The sequence below is a fragment of the Nipponia nippon genome, unplaced genomic scaffold, assembly GCF_047370975.1.
Source record: "Nipponia nippon isolate SJK-2023a ecotype South Korea unplaced genomic scaffold, ASM4737097v1 scaffold_17, whole genome shotgun sequence".
Classification (NCBI taxonomy): Eukaryota; Metazoa; Chordata; class Aves; order Pelecaniformes; family Threskiornithidae; genus Nipponia; species Nipponia nippon.
Window position 1 is genome coordinate 8,454,328 of NW_028262333.1, and position 23,534 is coordinate 8,477,861.

General features: G+C 43.1%; 2 protein-coding genes across 14 annotated transcripts in view; both read left to right on the top strand.

Moving 5' to 3' along the window:
- The first annotated feature begins 671 nt into the window (after positions 1 to 671).
- On the top strand, positions 672 to 13,589 carry ZCCHC10 (zinc finger CCHC-type containing 10). 4 transcript variants are annotated; one of them, XR_015703966.1, is made up of 6 exons: positions 672 to 1,123; positions 4,330 to 4,491; positions 5,129 to 5,213; positions 5,888 to 6,053; positions 8,149 to 8,190; positions 11,745 to 11,811. XR_015703966.1 is itself a non-coding variant. In XM_087754141.1 (4 exons), the coding sequence occupies exons 1-4, from the start codon at positions 1,010 to 1,012 to the stop codon at positions 12,010 to 12,012; spliced, it is 588 nt and encodes a 195-aa protein (XP_087610267.1). In that variant the 5' UTR covers positions 937 to 1,009; the 3' UTR covers positions 12,013 to 13,589. The 4 variants fall into 4 exon arrangements, 2 of the variants coding, with proteins under 2 accessions (XP_087610268.1, XP_087610267.1); XR_015703964.1 differs by lacking the exon at positions 5,129 to 5,213; XM_087754141.1 differs by lacking the exons at positions 5,129 to 5,213; positions 5,888 to 6,053 and having other exon boundaries at positions 937 to 1,125; positions 11,745 to 13,589.
- Positions 13,590 to 17,266: 3,677 nt separating this feature from the next.
- AFF4 (ALF transcription elongation factor 4) overlaps positions 17,267 to 23,534 on the top strand; it is a 53,511-nt gene continuing 47,243 nt past the window's right edge. For 8 of the 10 annotated variants that reach the window (XM_087754144.1, XM_087754143.1, XM_087754147.1 and 5 more), the window contains exon 1: positions 17,267 to 17,704. The gene's annotated coding sequence lies outside the window, so the exon portion shown is untranslated. Of the gene's footprint in view, positions 17,705 to 18,127; positions 18,269 to 23,534 lie in introns of those variants that run through there. The other 2 variants (XM_087754150.1, XM_087754145.1) reach the window with 2 other exon arrangements.

Genomic DNA, 23,534 nt, shown 5'->3' on the forward strand with positions numbered 1-23,534 from the left:
TCCCGCTCCCTTCTACTGGCTGACATCAGCCATAAAGCCTTCAACAGTCGGCTCCCCCCGGCCATACACATGGTCAGAGAGGGGTTGTCTCAGTTACAGTCTGTTCTGCTGCTGGTTTCAGGTATTTAAAACATAGAATTCAGGTGTTTAAATCATCAAATTGTTTAGGTTGGAAAAGACCCTTAAGATCATCGAGTCCAACCATTAACCCAGCACTGCCAAGTCCACCACTAAACCATGTCTCTAAGCACTGCATCTACACATCTTTTAAATACCCCTAGGGATGGGGACTCAACCACTGCCCTGGGCAGCCTGTTCCAGGGCCTGACTGCCCTTTCGGTGAAGAAGTTTTTCCTCTTATCCAACGTAAACCTCCCCTGGCTCAACCTGAGGCTGCTTCCTCTCGTCCTATCGCTTGTTACTTGGGAGAAGAGACCGACCCCCGCCTGGCTACAGCCTCCTTTCAGGCAGTTGTCGAGAGCGAGAAGGTCTCCCCTCAGCCTTCTAAGAAAAATGACAGGTTTTTAAGTGAGAGGCAGGTTCTTGTAAGACTTTGACTGAAGGGAGAGAGCAGCAGCGGCTAGGCACTGACAGGGTGGGAGCCCGCGGCTGACCGCGGAGAAGAGGCTGAGGCGGGGGACCGGGCCCGGCGGAGGGCTGCGAGGCGCCGGGCCGCCGCAGGCCGATCGCCCTGAGGAGACGCTGGGCGCCACGCCATGGCGACCGAGCGCCGCGGGGCTAGCGGGCGGACCAGCGGGGACCTCGTTGGACGAGGTGGAAAGCGCAGGGACGACGAGGCGGCAAGGACGACGAGGCGGCAAGGACGACGAGGCGGCAGGGACGGCGGGCCGCCCGGCCGGGGCCGTTACAGACCCGGCAGCGCGACCCCGCGCCCCCCGCCCCGCCGGTGCCATGACAACGCGGGCGGAGGCGGAAAGCACGGTCCTCCCGGCGCGGCCTCTCTGGCCGCAGGAGGATTTACTCTCGGTGGCGGCCGCCCCGTCCCCCAATGGGAGGAGGCGGCGGACGGCATGGCCCGGCATGCAGCGCGGCCCGCGCCTCACTTCCCGGCCTGGCCGCTAAGATGGCGACTCCCATGCACCGCCTCATCGCTCGGAGACAGGCGTGAGTGCGGCGGGCGGCCGGGGCGGGGCAGGGCGGGAGAGGCGCCGCGGCGGAGCGGGGGCTTGCCATAGGCGAGCCGGAGCGAGGGGAGGCCGGCTGGGCAGCGCCCTGAGGCAGCCGGTTGCGGGGAGGGAGCTGCGGAGTCGGCTGACGGGCTCCGGAGGAGCGGGGCCAGGGCAGGGCCAGCGGCGTCCCCCGCCAGTGGGGGCGGTGGGTCCGCAGCGCTTTTTGGGGGGCACGGAGCTCCCTTCTCGCAGGTGCTCTGCATCCGCGGCAGGGCGCTGCTGGTCTGTAAGGAAACCGCCCCGAAAGACGGCGGGGGCGACCCGGTTAGTGACAGCGCTGCAGTGGAGTGATGAGAATGTGGAGAAGGAGAGGACGTCGTCAGCCGTTCGCTTTTGGTGTTAACGCTAGTTAGCAGCGTTTTGGGAAAAGGCTGCCTTACAGGTGTCGGCATGCCATAGTTTTCAAGTGTGTAAGATCTTGTGGTGCAGGTATTCGCTGATCTTCATCATAGACTTTCAACAGTCAGATTAAGAAAAAATAAGTTCTAGGTTCATGTTATGATATGTTTACAGAACTGTAAAAGAGAGGCAAAAAAAAAAAAAAGCAATCAAGCGACCTTTGCCCAGCTATGGATATTGCATTCAAGTACATCAGTACCAAAGGGATCTGATTACCAAACACGGAAATGAGGAAGAGCCAACATTTTTGCTTGTTTATGTTAAGTACAGCAAACGCCTGTGTTCCACTCCCGCGTATTACTTGTGTTGGTGTTTCATTTCTTTGTTGGTTTGGATTTTTGTTTCTTCCTGAGAATAATTTATTTTTTTGTGTTTCAGTTTTTGGAGTGTGTTTGGTTTTTTGTCTGATCGTAAGAGTTGGATAAAATATGGATGACTTCTGCATTCTCTTTCCTTTTTCAGTATAATTTCAGTATAATTTAATAATAATAAATAATTTCAGTATAATTTCTTTTCTATTTTCCAATGAAAAGTAACTTGGAATTTCAAAGTACTCATGGAATACCTGTTCTTTTAAGTTGCTATTTTATTATGAGTCAAGGAATGATTTCTTACATTTCTTCTTATGTCTCTGTGTGCTTGATGGGTATATGCTGAACTGTACATCTGCCAGCCTCTGCTTCTGGGTTGTGGTCATTGATCCCTGTTAAAAGTCTACTTCAGTCTCATACTTTTCATTACTGTTAAAATGTATTAGTGTTGATATGGTATTTATAGATCTGTAGTTGTTGACCCATTTTGGTCTGTTTTCCTGGTAATTACTTATATTGCTTTTAGGGCTTGATCTTATCATTTTAGCTTGCGTAGAATTGTCTGCCCTGGTCATGTGAGTAGTACTAAAACCCTGGAAATACTGAGTTATATTATTGTTGCTTTAAACTTCCGTTCTGCTCCTGTGGAGACAAGTCTGGGCTAGTTTGAGATAGAAAAACATTAACTTTTGGGGGTTTGTATGTCCAAGGCAAGACAAAGCAAACCATTCAAAGATGTTGGGGTTTTTTTGTTCATTACTAGACGTACTGTTTCCTGTTCGAGTCTGAGCAGCGTAGGTTGCAAGTTTAGTTAGTGTTCTAGTGCTGATTTAGATTAGTATTTCTAAGGCTAGATTATGAAGCCAGATACTCTTTGCATTGAAAAAGTGATGGATTTTCAGAACAAGATTCCCTTCAAGGTACAGTAGAACTGTCACAAAAGGTGATGGCTAGTGTTGAAAGAGAAGCAATTCACACCTTGCCTTGAAAAGCAACACCTTTTGAGAGAAAAATGCTCACTACTGGTCTGCCACTTTATGCTCTTTAAATACTAAATGTATAGTCTAGGAGCTGCCTCCTAGTTAAGCCAGGGCTGTTAATTTCAGATAGTTTAGATGGGCTGGCCTTGAAAAATTAGTATTTTGGTGTTTGGAAAAAATGATAGAAGGTGGAAATAAGTTACAGCAGTTGCAGCGAGCTGTACAGGAGCTACAAAGTCCTTATGTCAGTCCTGGCTCTAAAACTAATTTTTGATTGTGACCTTGAGTGAGTCACTTAACCGCTGTATGAGTTTCCTTATTTGTAAAGGAGGAGGGTGTCTGTGAGAAGATAGCAAAACAGCTTTTGCAAAGCTTCAGAATAGTGGAGTAAGAGCTAGAATACGAAAATATGTGTTTTTTCCCTTAACTGGCTTCTAAAAATGATCAAAGGATTTTACCACAGTGTGAAAACTGAAATGTGGATGGAAAATGCTCACTAAATACTTCAGGTATTTGGATGGTACAGAGTAGTAAGTGAAGTCTTGCTTGATTTACATTGCACAAAGTGAGCAAGAATCTGATTGGTCTTATGATAAACCTTCTGCCAGCCTTTAATGATCCTTAGTAAATTCAAATAAGCTACAACTAAGATCATCTCTTTTACTTGCACAGAATCCTAGGCTGTCCGTGAGAATTTGGCAGTTTGGTACTTGTGTTAAATTCTAGGATTTGGAGATGAAGCTGCCTGCTTTTTTCTAACAAGTGTTCCAAAACTTAATTTCAATTACTTATCTGAAGCAAGCTAGAACCATGCACAATTATTGGATAGTAACAAATTGTATACGGTGTAATCATTCCCAATAACTGTAGCACAATTATATCCCATAATGCTAAAAGCTGTGCCAATCGGATTGATGAAAATGTGGTTTTGGTGATAGGATTAATCTTTGTTCACTGACAGAGAATGGTCCTAAGTAGCATTTTTCAAAATATTTGTTTACAGTATCTGAAGGGGGTGGGAAATTATGGAATCTTAAGAGTGGGGGAAGACTGCGAGGTAGGCTAACCAGCAGCTAGTATGAAACTAAAAGTGAAATTTAGGTGCAGTTGATGAGTGTGTTGACAGTTGATATCAGTAGTTCAGCATTTGCCACTTCAGCAGAAGGAGACTTAAGCTGAAGCTCTGGAATAGAGCAAAAGTCTCTTTGTTCTCTTTCGTAAATAGTTGATATGAGAATGTTTTATTAAATGGAAATGTATTTGCCTACATTCTGTTATTGTTCTTATCCTGACTTAAGATATATAATTGCTAAAGCACCCATGAGTGTCAGTCTGGTTTAATCGTAGCTGCATATGCTGTTAAGAATCTGTCTGATTAAAAAAAAAATTTTTTTCAATCGGTAGAACACACTTGGAATCAGTCACTTAAGCAATTCTGCATTTTTATAGGGAGGCAAACAAGCAGCATGTAAGATGTCAGAAATGTTTAGAGTTTGGACATTGGACGTATGAATGTACAGGGAAGAGAAAATACCTGCATAGACCTTCGAGGACAGCTCAATTAGCGAAAATTCTTAAAGAAAAAGAAAAGCAACTATTACTGCAACAAAGGTAAGATTGGCGGAATGAAAATGCCTAGTTTATTAATGAAAAGGTGATTTTGTATGTGGGTGGGAAAGATGGTGTCCTAGACCATTTGCTGTCATCTTTTCTTCCAGACTCTGTGATGCTTGCTTAATATTAAAGTCATTTTGTATGTTAGGTGGAATATGTGCACTCAGGTCCTACAAAATTACAATGTTGATCGTTCACACCTGCTTGTCTGAAATACACTTAAAACTTTTTTTGGCTTGTCTGAAACAAAAAAAGTGCACTAACCTGAAGTTAAAATAGTTGGAGACTTTTTTGTAATGGAATACTGTTCCCGAATTCCTTGGTTACTTGGTTTCATATGTTTATGTGCTAGTACAAGCAGGTTGGTGTGAAGGCTGTAAACGTATTTATAACAATGAAGCGATCCTTTCACTTCTGTATAGGTTTGCTGTTAGACTGTGCAGTTAAAACCTGGTCTTCTGGATATGACCTGACAGTGGATCTGTGCCAGCACAGCTCCTGTATGTTGCTCATTATGAGCTGTAATGGTTAAACAGGTGAATGAGAGTTGGATTATCAGGTGTTTTTAACTCTCAAGCATAAAGTAAAACCATCTCACTAAATTGCGTAATTATTTCCCTTTTTGACGTTGCAGAAAGTGAAAGATACCTGCAGCTAAACAGAAAAATCTAAGCAAAATTCTGCATTTGTGTAATGTGATTTCCTTTCCGCTTTGCTCTGTGAGTATGCTTTAATGCTTCCCCCAAGTTTAATAATTGTTTTAGCAAGCAACTCCAGAGGACAAAGAGAAAAATAATGTAGCAAATGAGTTTTCCATTAAATTCTGTTCTGCCATTGCAACTCAGATTTGGTTACGGTAGCTGAAGAGTTGTTGTCTCTGCCCTGCCGAGGGAGAGTATCATTTACAGCAGCTAAAATTGTTGAGGACTTGGAAACATACCCTCAGTTGCTGCCACTTGCAGCTCAGTAGGTCATTCCGGCTGCCAGGATGTGAGTTATGGAAGAGTGTTCACACCTTTTGCTCTGTTATCTTAATGGGGAAAGAAAATGGATGGTAACCTCTGGCTGAGAGGTCTGATGTGACTTCAGGCAGCCATATGAATCAGAGTGCTGAAATACTGACTTAAGTGGAAGCCCATTAGCTTGTGCTGAGTGACATAAAATGTTTGATTTTTGAAATTAATTTTGATCCCATAAGTAATTCTGAAGCAATTGTAATCCCCTAGTATTGTAGATAAGAAATCAGGAGTGCTTAGGCTATAAAACTCATTCCATTCAGAGCAGAGTTTGGAAGAGTTCTTCAGGGACTCAAGATTTTTAAGACAAAGATTGAATTTAAGGCTTGGATTATTTCCTTGTTCCTTTTCTGCCCTATTTCTGTTGAATTCTGCAGGTTAACATTGGAGGATAGTGAATTGAGGGTGAAATTGCTTGTTGCCTGGCCATTGTGCTTGAGTCCATGTATGGGATAATTTTATATAGGAGTTACAGGACTGTCCAGTGTCTGTCATGAATGGAGCTTTTTGAGCTGTAAGTCTTAACAGTCCACAGTGCAAGAGGTAGGTGGCGTGAAAAGTCATCTCATAAAAGGAAGACTAAGTAATCCTTCGATGGGAACAGTTTTTAATCCTGGTTAAATTGGGCTGGATTCATGGTGGTTACATAATCGTAAGCTCTTTGAAGCTCCTTAACTGTGCTGTGAGGTATCCAGTTGTTACGCTTTCAAGGATGAAGCTTATTCTTCATGGAAAGAACGACTTCCTAGGTCACACTTTTACTTTTTGTATAGCTTGCTTTCGAAGGTTGTTTCTTGTCTGCAGAGAAGTTGGGTCTCCTGCGGGTCTGCTTCACAGTATTTGTATCATCATCTTTAAAGACCTAATAATGAATCATTAACCAGAAGGCAAACATAGTCTAATAAGGTTACTATTTACTTTTTGACAACCGCACACAAGATTTTTCAGCGTTAACTCATTTCAGCAGTTGTTCCAGGATCCTTCTATTTGGGCAGTGTTGACCCCACGATTCTGATGGACATTACAGAGGTTTCGCTTGCTGGCATCAGTAAAGCCCACTGCTTGCCCATCCTAGAGTAGGAGTTGGGAGGGGAGGAAAGGTGAGAAAATGCTTATTCCTTAGCGATATTACTGCATTGAACCAAAACCAGGATGCCTGAGTCTTATTTATGGCTCTGAAGACAGTGTGGTGCTACAGGGAAAGCGACCAAGTGTCACGAAGCAGATCTGTTTGACCTGCAGGGGACTGACCCCTCTCAGTTGCGTAGTTCCATGGAGTAGGGAACTCCTATACTTATCCATACGTTAAACGCTAGAGGGAGGCATAGAACTGTGCCAGGGCAGCCCGGGTTATTCACACACTGAATTAGGTCCCGTCTTCTAAAAGGTGCTTTGGTATCTAATTCTGTTTACTCACAGTGACTTCTTTTACCTGTGAAACACCTGGTTACCTATGGTAAGGTTATAAGACCTACAGGAGGGATTATAATTTGGTTTGAAATTTAAAGATCAATGGATCTTCCTCTTGCCCACAGGAGATAGTGGGGAGTGTGGAAAACTCTTCTGTGTAATTATAATATTTTCATACCATATGCATGAAAATAAAAGAAATTGAAAAATCTCATTTTTGTGGCATACAAATGGCATTGAGTACTTTAATTGAAATACAGTATAGTTTACACTTAACGCTTTCTTCTTTTTACCCTTTTTCTGGAGCCTTTATCAACACATACTGCTGTCTAATTTCTAAATGAAATATATTTGCAGTTTTTACTTTTATTTCTGTGTATTTAAGATGGCTTCCAATAGTAGGTTTCAGTTGAGGAAAAAGTATCGTGGTTCATGAAAGAACGTACAACTTCCTCATACATCAGTGTCATGTTAAACATGTTGTAAGTATATGATGAGGGACTACTGTTATCACATGTACATTCCAGGTTGAATTAATGTGCTATATATCTGCAATGCATTGAGAAGAGCATGTGACTGGTACGTTTGACTGAAAGAATTTTATTCTCTTAAAAAAAAAAAAATCCAGAAGTGAAGACTGTTTTAAAAAAAAAAAAAATCCACTAGTGTCTTGTTAAAAGAAACTTTCTTCTGTGTCATTTACCACTAAAACTTTCTGTGAGTGTATGAATACATGGGAATCTGAAAGACAAATAGCTGGAAAGCATCAATATAAATAGATTGTTCTGTGTCTTTTTGTATGTGAAAGAAATACCTGGTGAAAGCTACAGACTAATACAGTATTTTACCCTTTATTTCAATCAATTCAGTTATTGCTAAATATAGGTACACAGAACTTTTTTCTTGTATCCTTCTCTCCTCTGCTTTTCCCATCCCAAAATGTTGTTTTCCATATAATATGAAGAAAAGAGCAAAGAAGAGCAAAGCATACGTAACACAGGAAATTAGAGGTGAATTGCTGCTTTTTTTTTTTCCTGATTTGTAGGTATTGTTGTTTTTCTGGTTTGAATAGCGATTGAAAATAGATGCCAAATGAACTTTGGGCGGTGCGGCTCTCTGCCAGTGGGATACCAGTTTTCTAATATTAACCTCAGCTCCACTGTGCTGCTATTTATTTAATTTTCCTACTGCATTAATCAAAGCCATTGTTTTTCCCCCCCTCGATTAGCACTGGAGAAAGTACTGCAGAAAGGAAGACCAAGAAAAAAAGGTATGTGGGGAACGATGACAAACTGTGCAGCTGTTTCAGTGTGTGGTCTTGCACTGAGTATTGCAGCAGGCGATTTGGAAGGGCTGTGTGGGGAAAGTCAACATTGCAAAGACAGTTTTGATTTTACTGCTTTTAGCCTGTTACAGGCATTTGTATGACAGACATTTGGAGAATTTCTACTCCCCCCTGTCCAAGACATCGAAGTCCTTTGTCCTCTGCTTTTCTCCCTGCTGATTGTCCTATCTCTATATGATCTTGTTTTAATAATAAAAATCTTCCTATTTCTGCCTCGAAGTTCATCAAGTGTATTTTAAACAACTGTGCAAGAATGGCATGCTGTTTTCTAGTCTGTAATCACTCCACCTACCCATCTTGCTCTTCCTTTTGTTGTTTTCATTCCCTTCTCATGGCAGCTGTCTCTCTCTGAAGCTTTGTCTAGAGAATGAAATAAAGCATCTAAAAAAAACCCAACCCCAAAACCAAACAACCCCCTCGAATCCCAGACTAAAACAAAATCCAGGAATGAAACCTCCCTTGCCCCAAGTACTAATTGGAGCCAAGAACTCTTTCCCTTTTGACAGTATTTCTACTTCACTTTGCAGTAACGTTTGCTTGGGAATCCACAATCTGCTTCTGCCTTTATTAGCAAAACCCCTTCGGGAACAGCTAGAGCCCTGGCTGTAATACTCCCGCTAATGATGTTATGAGTTTTACTTAAGGGGCATGTCTGTACAGTAACACCCTCATTATCTCTTTGCATTTAGTTGACTGTCCTCTGTCTCTAAATCTGATCTCTTAAAAACAGTTTTCAGAAGATTTTTAAAGACAAGGTCTTTTGTTTTGTGTGGCAGTCATTAAATAAGCCACAGCAGTTTTTTCAAACATGCCTTTATTTTAGGCTATCATGTGGGATGTGTCTTTATTGGAATACTCTTGGTGAGTGTCCTAGTTCTACTATCAGAATATGTTTTATCAAAGGCTCCTTTATCAGTAGTGTCCATTTATTGTTGGAGTTACTTAGGACTAGTGAGATCATAAATTAACTGATTTCTAACCAATGTACTTCAGACCTCTTCCTCCCTCAGCTTTCTCATATGCTGCAGTTTTCTACTTGGCATAATGATTTTCAGAGTATTTGAGCTCTGAACCAATGCAAAAATGAAGAGCAAAAGGATTTATGGGGGAGGGAGTGGTTTGGTCACTTTTTCCTTAAAATTTTAAAACTCCTCCAGGTTTGAATTGTTATCCTGTTTTTATGCAAGCACCAAATCCATCAATATAAATTCCTTTCCAGATCGTTTGCTATGTATATTTTTGTTATGATACAGGAAGAATTAAATGCAGAAAATTCAGTGAAGCATTACCATTGAATATATAAGTTCCAGATTTAAAAAAAGAAGAGCAAAAGTTAGGGTTCTGGCAGTAGTGAGCACTAACCTTTTACATAGTTTATATTTGTTTTGATATAAACATTAATAAGTAAGCTACAGGCTTAACCAGAAAAACAGGAACAGGCAAAATGGCAGTTGTACAATCTTGTGACCTCAGGTGACACAGAGCTGTCTTCTGGGTGCACGTTGGCTTCAACGTTCCCAAACGGCATACTTTGGTTATTAATTGAAAGCCCACCTTATGCTTGGATCACACACAAATCTACCTGTCTGAAGGGTAAAATCATCTTTTAATTCACTTGTTTCTTCAGGCACCCAGCTGTGATTGTGCCCAAAATTGTAGATTTGATTTAAGTAGCAAGTTTAAAATCACCTGGGGTTGTTAGATGATTGCAATAGAATTAGAAGGCCCAAAAAGTCTGAGAGGCGTGATAGTATGTGTTACAAAATGCAGCAGTTGTTCCACGACGGGTGCATGGAATCATAGAAGATATTAATGTTTGAGCTTGTTTTGAGGAGAATGAATGCCTGTCTCCTGGAGAAATTTTGTACTTTTACAGTGATGTAGTAGACCCAAAGATCTTAGATCTACCAATCTATAGCATCTGGATTGTCACATTACCTAATTAGGACAAGGTGAAGTAAAAGAATTTTACTTTCTGCCATCTCCATCCTCCTATAACTACCAACAGGCCAGGTCTTGCATCACCTGAAAACAAGTATCTGCTTGTTTCTTCTCTTGTAGATCTAGCTATTGCTTTCCTCTAGGAGAAGCAGTATTAAGTGTTATATTCTGATGTTTCTGTGAGTGGGTTTCAGATTATAACCTGAATAGTGGAGGTCCATAGACTGCTTCTGTGGGTTCTGTAAAAGGTGATTAGGAAAAGAAAGTTCAAAGTTATCATTCAGATCCTCTGACTGATTCTTGTCCATACAAATGGGTCTGCACATCTAATGAAACTGTTTAAACTACTAGTCCCATTTTTTTGTTTTCCTTGTTTTAAGACTAGTTTTTTGCCAACACTAAGTCTGTACTTAACCAGCACTTATGGATTTATCTTTAATAAATAACCGTTGTGTCTGCACGCACAGAGATAACAGATTACAGATGTATTATAAAAACTTCAGTGGTTCATAGCTTAATACATGCATCTAGATTTGTCAGCTGACATGACCATGGCTGATATGATGAAAAAACATTACTCTTTCTCTAATAGCCTTAACGTAGGCATTTCCTGAGTTGTATTTAACCAAACCCTCTGATTAAAAACTACTACATTAATTTTCCAATGAAAAGAAGATTCTGCATTATTATACCTAGTGTTTTTGCGTGCTCTTTGGTTGACTTGGCAGGAAGCAGGGTGAATTAGTACTTTTACACTTTGTTTGGAGAAAGATCTATGGGAGAGTTTAATTGTACTTTCTTGGAATTCATATTGCCTTAATCAGAGACCTTGATCTAGAGAAAAATGGCCTCAGTAAGGTCTAAAAATAAAAAAAAAAATATGCAGAGGATACAAAAATCCACTTTGCTGTGTTCATAATTCTGTCTTTATCTTGGACTGTTTCCACCCCTTCTCTTCCACCCTGAAAACATAAGCATCCTGTAGTGGCAGGTAATTTGGGTTCTTTTGCCAGGAGTAATCTAAGAACAGTTTCCATTGAGTACAATTCTAACATTTGTGAAATCACTGATGAAACTTCCACCGACTTTCACATTGCCAAAATTTCATTCCTTATTACAGTGTTGTGCTAGGGAACTGATCTTTGTTAATTTTTCCCCGAGGCTTTAGTAGTGCAGGACATTCATACTTCTCCTGCAGCCTTGTTCTTCTATTCAGCCAAGTCAGTAAGGACGCTCGTCATTACTATGCACAAGATCCTTGCCAGCTTTCAAACTTAACCTTTGTCTGTAGTCCTGTTTTGGCTTACTTCATGTACGTGTGTCACTCTGCTATTGCTTAAATGGCCAAAATGCATTCGTTCAGAAATGGGGGGGGGGGGGGGGGTAGACAACCATGGCAATTTGTCTTTGATTGTTGGGCCTGGAAATTTTCAGACCAAATAATTGATGTTTGGATTACAACACAGTATAAAGAACACTGTGTAGTGAATGCTGTCTCTAGCAGGCCTGTTCTCATCTGTGTATTTGCTTTCTTTCAGATCTAAAAGCGTGACCAGTTCCAGCAGCAGTAGCAGTGCCAGTTCGGCTAGTGATTCCTCATCTGACAGTGAAGATTCTTCTACCTCCTCTTCTTCTGATGACAGTGACAGTGATGAGAGCTCCTCTACTTCCTCATCTTCCCCATCCTCGAGTAGTACTTCCTCTTCTTCAGAGTTCGAATCGGATTCTAGTTCCTCCAGCAGTAGCAGCAGCAGCACAGACAGTAGTTCTGATGATGAGCCACCAAAGAAAAAGAAGAAGAAATAGTGTGGTTCAGTCTAGAACTGTTGTTTGGTGGATGATAACACTCTTCAAAGATGTTTTGAGCACATGGTTGCCAAACAGTTTAAGTGGTCAACATTTCTACTGCTAAAACTTTCTAAATGTTTTGCATAGTTGTTCATAGGACATGAAAGGTATTAAATGGCATGTGAGACTTACTGAAAGAGTATTTTTGTGGCTTATCCTTTGATGGAAAATTTTACTTTTTTAGTTCAGAAATCTATCATCAGATTTGTTTATATGAGCTAAGGTCCAGTAACCTGGATGTTTACATGCTGGAAAGCAAAAGCTTTTTATTGCAGATCATGCTGTGCATCATATGCTACTACTCTGTTTATGACAGCTTCACTTACATTTAGAAAATCCTCTAAACTGTTAGAAGCAAAAGTTTTACACTGCTGGCTGTAGAGCACTGCCATTGTTGAAATTGAATGCACAATGTTGCACACAGAGGGCCTTCCATCTCACTGTTAACAAATGTATTATATGCTGCTGAGCTTTTTTTCTGATGGCTTTTCCTGATGCTTCCAGGTCGAGTCTTAACTGCAACATAAAACTTTAAATACTGTTCATTTGTTAATGATCAATATACTACTTGTACTGTACAGAGGCTTTAGTCTTTTCAACTCGCCTGTTTCCTTAGCTCATGTATTTGTAGTATTTTCTGAGACACGGAGTGTCTCTTGCAGCAATGTCTGTGTAAGAAAGAGGAGCAGTGCACAGTGGAAGAATTATGACTGATGCTGCTTAGGAGTTTCATCTTTGTGCCTTTTTTTGTAAATTAAATGTATCCTAGTGAGAGAAGGGCTTGAGTGGGTGTTTTTCAGAACTCCATTAGCTTTCCATACAGAATATGGTCAGTAAAACCAGAGAAATAGTAGCAACAAACCAAAATGGGCACTATTTTCAAGGCGATAAGAAAAAGGCCATTTTCAGTGGATGCTCAGTAAGAAAAGGAGTCGCCTCTAAATAGAGGTCCCAAAGGAAAGTGTTTCCCTTTTGATATTTTTGCAAAAAATTGTTGTTTAATGCAAGATTACCAATCCGTGTTGTTGGGCACGTGATGACTGGCATTATAGTCTGCGGTATAATCGGTCCATTATTTTTATGTAATAGTGTGTACGTGTCTGTGAAAATTTGGCATGGGAGAAGCAAGTTAGTGGAGAGAAAAAAAAAAAAGCAAAATCCAGATATACTGCAGAACAAGTATTGCTGGTTGCAAATTGAAAGTTATTTGTTCTTTTGGTGGATTGAAGCAGTTGGCATTAGTATCTTAATTTGTGATGCAGTCTCCTAAATTTCTTATTGTTGGAGTGCCCTTTTTTGGGGAGGGGGCATCACATGTGGAAGAATTCTTAAATATCTTCGTTTAGGTAAAATATAGTAACTAAACTATTTTTTATATTTTTATGGAAAAAGTAGTGTGTAGAATTACTTTTGAATAAACTGTGCTTATTTAAATGTTTGAAAATATGTATGTTGTGTGTTTTAGTCTGTAATCATTACTGTGTTTTACAGAACACTCTGCAGACTGTAAATAAAATTACCAGAAAATTGTTTAAGTCTTCTTGAGTGAATGTACCATTTAATGGGAAAAGTTAATAAATTATTAAACACTGGTTGCTAAGTTCATGCTTACTGCAAATCCAAATGTAAGTGATGTAGTAGTAAAGCGTGTGTGTATAAGCCTTTTGGAGTACAGGGCCTCTTATAACGCAGGGTTTAGGACCATCTCAGCAGTTCCAGCTGGCCATGGGCGCTGATTGAAGCGGGCGTGGTGGTAAGCTTGCTGTCCGCGATCTCTTAGTTGTATAGGGACTGCTGGAAGAGGGGTGCGGAGTCCGTCTGAGTGGAGGTCCCATGCTAGGAAGAATATAGGCTTTAGCTTGGTCGGCGCTGAGCTGGCCGGCAGCAGCAGTGTGGATGTGCAGGGCGATTGTGATGAGGAACAGGCGGTCGTTCAGAAGGGAGAGGATGGTGGATGAAGGCTCATCCTGTTAAGACCATGTTGTACGTTCGTTTCTTTAATGCTGCTGGCGTTTGTGTGTAGATGGTTTTGTCAGAAGTGCGCTGCTTCACACAAGTGTATTACTTCTCCCCGTTAAGTTGTCTCTGCCAAGAAAAGACAAGTTTAAGATTGTTAGGCAACTACTAAGTACTAAAGCTAGTCATTAAATTCAGGGGGTTGGTCTCTTCATACATCTGTTTACGTTTGGTGTCTGCAGTCAGACAAATTGGGTCCATTCACAAGACAAAAGGAAATGCGTGTGTTACGTTAGGTTCTGTCAGCAGCAGCTAGGATAAGGTAATGTAATTACAGATCATACTAAGGAGACCTTAATTCAACTTCTGGTCTGCTGTTGGCTGACAAGTGGAGATTCAAAGAGATGGCTTACTGCTTTTACTGCATATCTGATACTGCCAACTGCTGATTAAGTCTGAGACCAGCCATAAGTCCCTCTGTACTCAGATTTTTTTTTTTTTTCAAAATGTTTGATTTCAAAGACAATATTTTTGTTAGTTTTTTTAATTGCCCTTTCTGTTTAATTTGTCTCTACATATTCTTATTTTACAGAGTAAAACCCATCGGCCTGTCAAGACCCCGTCGAGAGCCTTGCCATCTTTCACTAGATCGCATCCTGATTTCTTACTGGATGCTTTGATTCAACCTTTTTTCAACGGGAAAGGTGTTTCTTTAATTACTGTCTTCCAAAGCTCTAGGTTAAGTCTAAAAGATCATTAATTTTTTTTTTTTAAAAATCACTAACTAGAAATTATTATACTTACTAAGCAGTTGCATGAGACCTGTATAGCTCTGAACAGCCTCATTTTTAATCCTTCCAATTACAAGTAAAGCTGCCATTGCTAATTGAAGGGAAGCAATTGATGCAGTCTGGTAGAAAAACAGCCTCGGGAAAAGGCATCACATTTCAAGGAGAAACACTGGGAACTGATGGGAGAGCAGAAGAAGGGAGAGACAACCTGATCGTCTAGTCCAGGCCTTTATTAAATCAAACATCTGTCAGTCAGGAACAGGTTTTTGGGTGCCCTCAATGAAATTGCGTTATACAGTCTCTTGTGGATTGATGGGTTTATTTACTTTTTGAGGGAGGAGTCCTTAATAAATAGGGCTTTTGCTATCAAATGGATTTGCTTTATAAAGAAACAATTCAACATACCTTAACCCCGTGGGTTTAATTTGCTTTATGAAATTATATTTATCCAAGCTCTGCCTTTAACCAGACGCTGAGACGTCAGTTGTGTCTGAGGCAGACCTTCACAGCCTAATTTTGTTAATCAAGATGTGTAAGGTGGAGGGGTAATACAAAACATAATACCAGAATACGCTTGACTTTTGAGATTTGGTATACCAAAAATGTCACTGGCAGAACGTAATTTTAGAAACATCATCGAAACCTGATAGGAACAGGGTATTTTTATTATTTTCTGTTCCTTTCTGTTATTTACAGTACAGTGTTACTTTCTCAGAGAGGCTGCCTGTGCCTTCCCTGCCCCTGTAAAGGAGGGAAGTTAGAGGTGAATTTAATTTTCAGTTAGGTTGAGGTTCCACCCCAATTTGATCATGTTTTGTGTTGTACTGTTGGTCATGTTTCAGTGTCATAACAAACTTCAGATTTCACTGCCAGTTAAAATAGTTCTGAACTGTTTCAGATTGGCTCTAGACTTAAAACTAATATTGTGCCTTTTTACAGCATTTTTCTATGAAGGGTCTCTGCAATCGTAGTATCAGGGACTGTATTTTTAAAAGAAGATTTAGATTCTGGAGTTTGTTATTAAAAAAAGGGGTTTTTTTTGCACCATTCTGCTGCATTTTACTCACATATTTCAAACAAATAATAAAGTATTACTTTTTAAAATATGAACCCAAAGTAGAACTATGTTCTAGTACATTTTAAAATCAGTTTATGTGGAAGGAGTAGTTTTTGTTTAAATGAAAAAATGTTTATATAGTATAGTTGTAAGTTTTTCAAAAACAGGCTCTTTGGGAGATTATTTTTAAAGCCAATTTTGGAAGTTTTGTAATGTTGCCAGGTAATGGGCTTGGCTGCGGGGGATCCCCTGTGAAGCCACTTGTGTTTCCATGGGTCAATCCGAGTTCTGAATGCAGTGCTCAGATTTGCCGCTTTAGGTCAAAAACCGGCAACACAATGCTTGGCTGAGATGAAAAACTGAATTATAAACCAAAGCAGTGAGTTGCACAAAAGAGTAAGAGTGGTTCGAGAACAAATCATATGAACAGGGCTGGTGAGGAGGGGCTGAGGGAGCTGGGGTTGTTTAGCCTGGAGAAGAGGAGGCTGAGGGGAGACCTTATTGCTCTCTACAACTGCCTGAAAGGAGGCTGTAGCGAGGTGGGGGTCGGTCTCTTCTCCCAAGTAACAAGCGATAGGACGAGAGGAAACGGCCTCAAGCTGCGCCAGGGGAGGTTTAGGTTGGATATGAGGAAAAACTTCACGGAAAGGGCAGTCAGGCCCTGGCACAGGCTGCCCAGGGCAGTGGTTGAGTCCCCATCCCTGGAGGTATTTAAAAGATGGGTAGACGTGGTGCTCAGGGACATGGTTTAGTGGTGGGCTTGGCAGTGCTGGGTTAACGGTTGGACTTGATGATCTTAAGGGTCTTTTCCAACCTTAACGATTCTGTGAGTCTGTGAGCCTGTGCTATGAAATCTGCCGTGTATGACGGCAGCGAGGCGGGAGGCTGGCGCTGGGGGCGGCCGGGGCTCCGGGGGGGCTTTTAGGAAGGAGGAGAGACCCTGAAATAATTCTTCAGAAAAATTGAATTCGGCTTCCGCGCATCTGAGCACGCTGTGGAGAGGGCTGGGACTGACTGGGCTTGGAGCTGTTTGTGGATCGCTGTTGACGGTTACTTTATGTCCTGTCTTGCACGACTTCGTTTTCAAGTTGTCAAATAACCCCTGGGAACGCCGCGGGAGGGTGGGTGGGCAGAAGGCGGCACCCCTGCTCCGCGGCGGTGCCAGGCTGACGGCTCGGTACCTCACGGCGCGCAGGAGGCGGTTTAACGGGCCGCGGCCGACCCCGACCCCGCCCGCCGCCGCCAGGGGGCGGAGCGCGCGGCCCGCGCCCTCCCCGCCCCCTGCCACGTGACGCCCGCCGCGGGGAAGGCGGTGGGGGGGGGAGCGCGCGCGGCCCGCCTCCCCGCTCCGCGGGGTCACGTGCTCGCGGAGTCCCCCGCCGGCGGGTCACGTGAGCGGCGGCGGGGCTGCGGCGGCGCGGGGGCTGCCGGGAAGCGCGAGTGCCCGGCTGCGGGAGGAGCCGCGGCCCGGCAGGACGGGCGGAGGGAGGGAGGCCGGAGCCGGGCCAGGGGCCGAGGGCCGTCCAGGCCGACGTCGCCGGCCCTCCCCGACCTCGCCTCGCCGCCAGCCCGGCCCCGTCCCGCGATGGAGCCGCGGGACCCCTGGGGAGCCGCCGTCGCCGTCTCCCGCCTGTGAGCCGCTCCCCCTTCCCCCGGGCCTCGTCCCCCCGCCGGGGGCCGGGCCTGCCCCTGCGCTCCCCGGGCGGTCGGTGACTCGGCGGCGGCGCCCCCGCTCCCCCGGGCCTCTTCGCCCGCCCCCCCCCCCCCCCCCACCCCCCCCCCCCGCCCGGCGGGCCGGTGGCGGCAGCCAGGAAATGGTCCGGGCCTAGCGGAGCGGCGAACGGAGGTGAGACGCGGCCGTGGGTGGGGACGCGCCGGGGCCGGCCGCGGGGCAGGGGGGCCTGCAGGGGGGCCCGCCGAGACCGGCGTCCCCGCTGCGGTCCCCGCCGGCGGGGGGAAGGGCAGGATCCCGGTAGCGGCCGCCGTCGGAGCCCGCTCTGCTCCCCCCTCACCCCCCCGCTCACTGCTCGGGGAGCTTTCCCGGCCCGCCCTCCCTGGCCCGGAGCCGTCCCTTCCCCGGCCGCGGCCCGGCTCTCGGACCAGCGATACCTGCGCCGGCCCCGTCCCCCCACCCCCGCCCCGCCGGCCTGCGGGCGGTTGGGGTCGCGCCTTCCATGGCGCATCTCTCCCGCTTCAGACCGCGGTGCTTCCCCGCAGAGGAGTGCCGCGCCGAGAGGAGGCACACAGCCGGTGGGAGCGGGGGTGGGCGGCTCTGCCTGTCCCGGCCTGTCCCTCTCCCTGGAGAGCAAAACCCGGGTGGCCCCCGGTACAGCAGACATCTGGGATGGTTCTGGTGCTGGTGGGGCCGGCGCATTCCCCTCGCTTAGCTGCTGGGTTTAATCCTTTTCCAGTAAGCGACGTCAGGGCTTTGTTCCTTCCCCTTTGCTCTCTGCCTTTTAGGCCCCGAGCCGCCCTGGGGATGGAGCGGGAGGGCCGGGTGCTGCCGTGGCCTCGGAAATGGCTTCGTGTGGGTGCTGCGGGAGAAGGGAGGCTCTCGGGGTCGCTGACAGGCAGTAGCATCCTCCTTGCGAGTGACTAGATAGTTGTTACGTAAAGCATCGTCCCTGCTGAGGACTGTGTTATACTTTGTAATCAAAAGAGCGATCGTTTAACGTTTCTGGAACCTGGGCTGACAAGTGCTTTTTTTTTTTTTCTTCATTTTTTTTCTTTTTTTCCAATGAAGAAAACAAAGGAAGAAAGTGATGAGACGTGTAATACAGATATCAGTGCTTTCAGTTGCTGTGTCTTTCATTCACTTCTTGAAATGAGAAAGCGGTTAACTTCATTTAGGGGGAAAACTGAGAGTGCTTATACCCCTATCCTAAATACGGCCTGAAAAGCTGATGTTCTAATGAAAAGGGAGCTCCGCTTAGCAGGTGTGGGCCCCTCTATTTCACAAGCCCATCTCCTCGGCTTATTACGGTCTTGTTTAATCGTTTACTTATGAAGACTCTGACGGTTTTATATGTTCATGTGTTTCCACTGATGTCAGTCAGGCCTCCCACTTGCCTCTGTGTGAGCTGAACAGGCACTTACTCAGCATCAGTAGTCTTTGAAATTAACTTGTTCTGCTCAAGTCTGTATTTTACTTGTCACCTTATTGCCAGCTCCCTTCTAGCTACTGCACTTGTCATGGGTATATTTCTAGTTCCTTACATTTCTTTAAAACTTCTGAATACTTCTCTTAAGTCACTGGAACACAGTGCTTTGCACCCCAGGGGCGTTATTGCGAAATACGGTCTAGTCAAGTGCTTTGGAGGAGTGGTTGTAGACTTGATTTGTCATTTCGTTATCTCCTCTAATGAGAGAAACATTATTAAACTCACAGCGCTACTGTTGTGTCGTCTGCCTCAGCAGGGTGTGATATATACAGTCTTAGTCATGTAGGTACTGCATATGGGTATTATACTGGAGTTGTACAATGGCTCGTAATGGTAATTGTGCAGTTCTTGTTGGTCAATAACAAGAAAGAAAATTTTACCCTTTGGCATTATTAATATCTTGGCTTTATTAATGTATCAATATTAGTTTTTAAGATTCCCTAACTGCTATACAATCCATTTACAGCTTTGCACAAGAGCAAGCTCTCCTCTGTTGAACAGTTTTAACAATCATGAAAGAAAACAGTAAATTTCAACTCTAGTCTCAAAAACGGTTTCAGGTTCCTAATGTTTCCTTTAAACATCTCTGCGCTTCTCGTTTTATGACTTTTCTCCTATGTCTCAAACATTGAGAGAGCGAGACTGAGCTCCTGGGGTAGGTTTTTGTGCAAGAAGGTACACAGGAACAACAACAAAAAAGTAGTTCATATCTGTTTGTTTTGCATTCTTCCCAGTTATAATGATCTGAACTTGATAAAGCATGATAAAACTTCAGTGAAATATTACTTGGATTTCTAGATTGTCTTTTTAGTAAGCTGGAATATACAAATGCTTTTGCATGGTTATGACCCAACCATTTAATGAGAAGATGCCACATATTTTTATCTGCAAATGCCACACACTTTGTGTTGTTCAGGTTTTGTAGATAAATAGTTGCAGCAGAAATCTGTCCTGACATTACAGTTGGTAGATAACAAGTTGGCACGTACACGGTAGTTCCTTCTTCCTTTTCTAGCTCAAAGCTGCTGGCAAGGATGTTCTGCTGCACTTCTGTTTTCCACCGTGGTTGCTCCTGGATGTCGGATGTGACTAAAGACATATATGACTTGTGCGGTGCTGTCTGAGAGAGCAGTTCACAGCATCTTTTGAAGCAGGCAGGGGACTCTGTGATCAAGTGACGGTGAAACTGCTGTCACCCCCGCCACATATTTTCAGTGCTTATGAGAGCTGCCATAACTGCTGTCTGCTTCCGATGCCTCCCTTCCTCTCCTTCCTGATCATCCTCTTGTTTTGTGAGGTTTTTTAATCATTACTACTCTTACTCTTTCCTCCAGATCAACAGAAATCTACAGTGTTGAGGGTAGAAATATTAACCAGTGATATCCGTGTCTGAGGCTTAATCTTGAGAGTTGAGGCATGAAGTCAGCACCTGTCCTATAGGCAGATTTTGCCCTTGTTGGGCATATGGAAAGAGTACGAGCATCTTTCAAGAGGCCGCCTCTACCAGCGGCAATGTGTACGTAGAGCTGGGAGGAAAGTTAGTCGCACAGTGTCGTATTTGGGGTCTACCTGTCTGAGGATGTAAGAACAGTCTTGAGATTGTAGTGAGTCTGAGGTTTCTTCTCTGCTGCAGTAATTGTTCTCGGCCACATAATTTCGGATTGTTACTCACATGTGGTTTGTTCTACAGGCGTGTTTCCTTTCATGTTACTATAGTCTCACAGTTACCTTCAACAGAGGCTAAGAAATAACTGCACTTGAGTCCACCTGTCTTGTGATTCAATTTTAACATCTGTCTTGGAGTTTGTATCAAGAAAGAAGCGATGTTGATGTCGTCTTTGCTAGGCAGTGAGAAAAGAATGCCCCAAACTGTGGGGAGATGGAGAGGCCATGGGATGAAGAGGGACTGTCTGGAAATGAGTCAGGAAACTTCAACAGATTACATTTAGATAGAGGAGGGTTAGATGTATGTAAAATATATTGCTAACTGTGTTAAAATAAGAAATCAAGTTCATAGAATTGCAAAACTAAAAATGAAAGAACTTATCTGGCAATTATTCTCTTGCAGGATTGTTCCTTCTCTGCAGTTACTAATGACTAACAAGATGCTCTCCACCTTGTGAAATGATAGGGGTTCTGTCACTGCTTAGGAAGTATAACTGCACAGGCTCATGCTCCTTCCTGTCATAAAGCTTTTCTCGTAAGTTTAGTCAGCCTGAATTTTTAAAGTAGTACCATTCTCTTACTGTATATTTTTCTCTTGTGGGAATCCAGATATATTCTCTTTTTAGATACTTGAACTACATGTACATATTCCTGTTGAATTAAGGTTTCCCATTTTGAATAATTGTATCGGTGCTCTCTGAAATGAAAATCGGATGTTGTCTATGACTTTTGTAGAGGTGCCTAGCACAGCACATAGCTGCGGTGTAGCACGGCTTGCTTCCTTGCCTGGTTCTGTGCCAGCTTCGTACGTGCTGTCCAAAATTCCACTTTCCCTGTAGCTGTGATATTGTTTGCCTTATGCACTCTTGTCTAATTTGGTGTCTGCCATCTCCCCAGGCTCTCAAATTCTTGCTACTTTCCAAGTTTCTTTCTCCAACTTTGTTTCAAACCTCTTTTTTCCCTAATGTAGTGAACTATATTTTCTCCCCAAGTGCATTAGCTTGTAGTTCTTCAAGTTGTCATGTCTCTTGTTCTTACTTGATTCATTAATTCTTGCTGATGAATGTAAAACCTGGTTTATTAACTGGCAATAGTGCCAGGTACCAACAGGAAAAAAAAAAGAAAAAAAAAAATCTCCTTGTGCTCGGCACTGTACAGACATTGAATAAGAGAAGTTCTTGCCCTGAAGTCTTGAACTAATTTTCTTCTGTTAACAGCTCATTAAGAAAAGTTTTCCTGCACTACTTTCTGTTGAGCTATGGTACCCAGTCCCGACAATACCTCACTAGGCAGCTCATAGCCCCCTTTCATTGAGCTCTCTTGATTACAGTTAATCTTAGTTTTTATTCTTGTCATAACATTTATTGATAATTTACTCGAGCGTGTTGCTTTCCATGTTTTATAATTAAACAAATATAGAGTGTACTTTTACTAATACTGTAATGATCATGTTTTTCAGGACAGACCGTTTTATCATTCCACATCTCTCCCTGTGGATAGGTGTTGTAGCCTGCAGCCTCACAGCAGTCTCTTGCTATTTATTCCCAGTACTACATTGGGGGCATAAAGCCTAGACATAATAGACAACAGGCCAGAATAATGGTGCGGTTCTCTTTAGTGTTAGCACTGTGTTCATTCTCCTGCAAAGGACTGATGTTTCCCCCGTCATCGGCAGCTTCCAAGAGTAGCTTTAGGATGCATGTCTTCTGGACTGGACTCAAAACTCCTCAGCTTTTAAGTTTAGTGGCTTATTCGTGGCAGGGCAGAAGGGAGCCCTGAAAATGCATGTGCCCCTCCTGAAGCTCCTGGGAGTAGCTCTCCTGGGATTGGGAACAGTATGGGAGAATGTGTCAAACCAAAGTGGGTCCCTGAACTTAGTGCTGTTAAAAGTCTGTAACTTTTACTGTATATGGTGTTAAAATGAGAAGGCACCCAGCTTTTGGTATGCTGTAACTTTATAGTCTCCTGGAAAGGGAGGTGAGTACTTGGTATCTCACCATAGTTGGATCATAGATTATTTTATTTACATACATTTTCCAATTTTAAGGAAATAATAATAATAGTATGTTTAATTTTTAGAACCAAGTATTGGGAAAATAGTATTTCTATCCCATGACCAGTTAAAAAGTACTCTTCAGACAGGAAAAATTGTTTAAACTTGTCCTTAGCTCAGATTCTAAGATTTCACCAAGGTAAATTGTTCCTTATTAGATGTTTTCCTCAACAGTTTTGGTTCCTGCTGAAATTTCCCACCATGGAACAGTTTCTCTTTCCTACTTTTTTATTGAAGTGTAGCAGGTACATGTGAATCTTTACTTTGAGAGTTGAACTGTGATCTGTGATTGGGCAGTGATGTAAGAAATGAAAGTGTGTTTCAAATATAGAAACCAAATAAATATGAGGGAAACAAAGCTGATGTTTTGTTGCTCTTCTAGCTGCATGTAGTGTGTAGATACCGAGGTGGTAGGCACCTACCCATAGATAGACACGTACTCATAGATAAATGTACAACCACCCTGAAGCCATTTAAGGCAATGTTAGTGTAACTGGTCTTCCAGCATCAGAAAATCTGGAAACAACTTGTGATAGCTTTATTTACCCTAGCAGGCAGTTATATTCGGTGCTTTTTCCCTCTTGTGCTTTAGGGCTGTGGAGAACAGTCAGAAACGTAGAATGCACTTTCCTTGGCATTAGTGTGATCCTGTTGCAAATGTCTGTTTTTAAATGAATATTTAATATTTATATTGGTTGTCTGCAATATTTTTATATAAATTATGCTTCAAAATACTAAATGTGTACTTCTCTGTATGTCACAATCTATGCTAACATTACTGTAAAAGCTCAATAGAC

Bases quoted from the DNA above. Each gene is read 5' to 3' on its own strand.
- ZCCHC10 (XM_087754141.1), top strand. From the start codon at position 1,010: ATGGGAGGAGGCGGCGGACGGCATGGCCCGGCATGCAGCGCGGCCCGC. The intron at 4,492-8,148 runs GTAAGATTGGCG...CCCCTCGATTAG, and splicing joins CAACTATTACTGCAACAAAG to CACTGGAGAAAGTACTGCAG. The intron at 8,191-11,744 runs GTATGTGGGGAA...GCTTTCTTTCAG, and splicing joins AGGAAGACCAAGAAAAAAAG to ATCTAAAAGCGTGACCAGTT.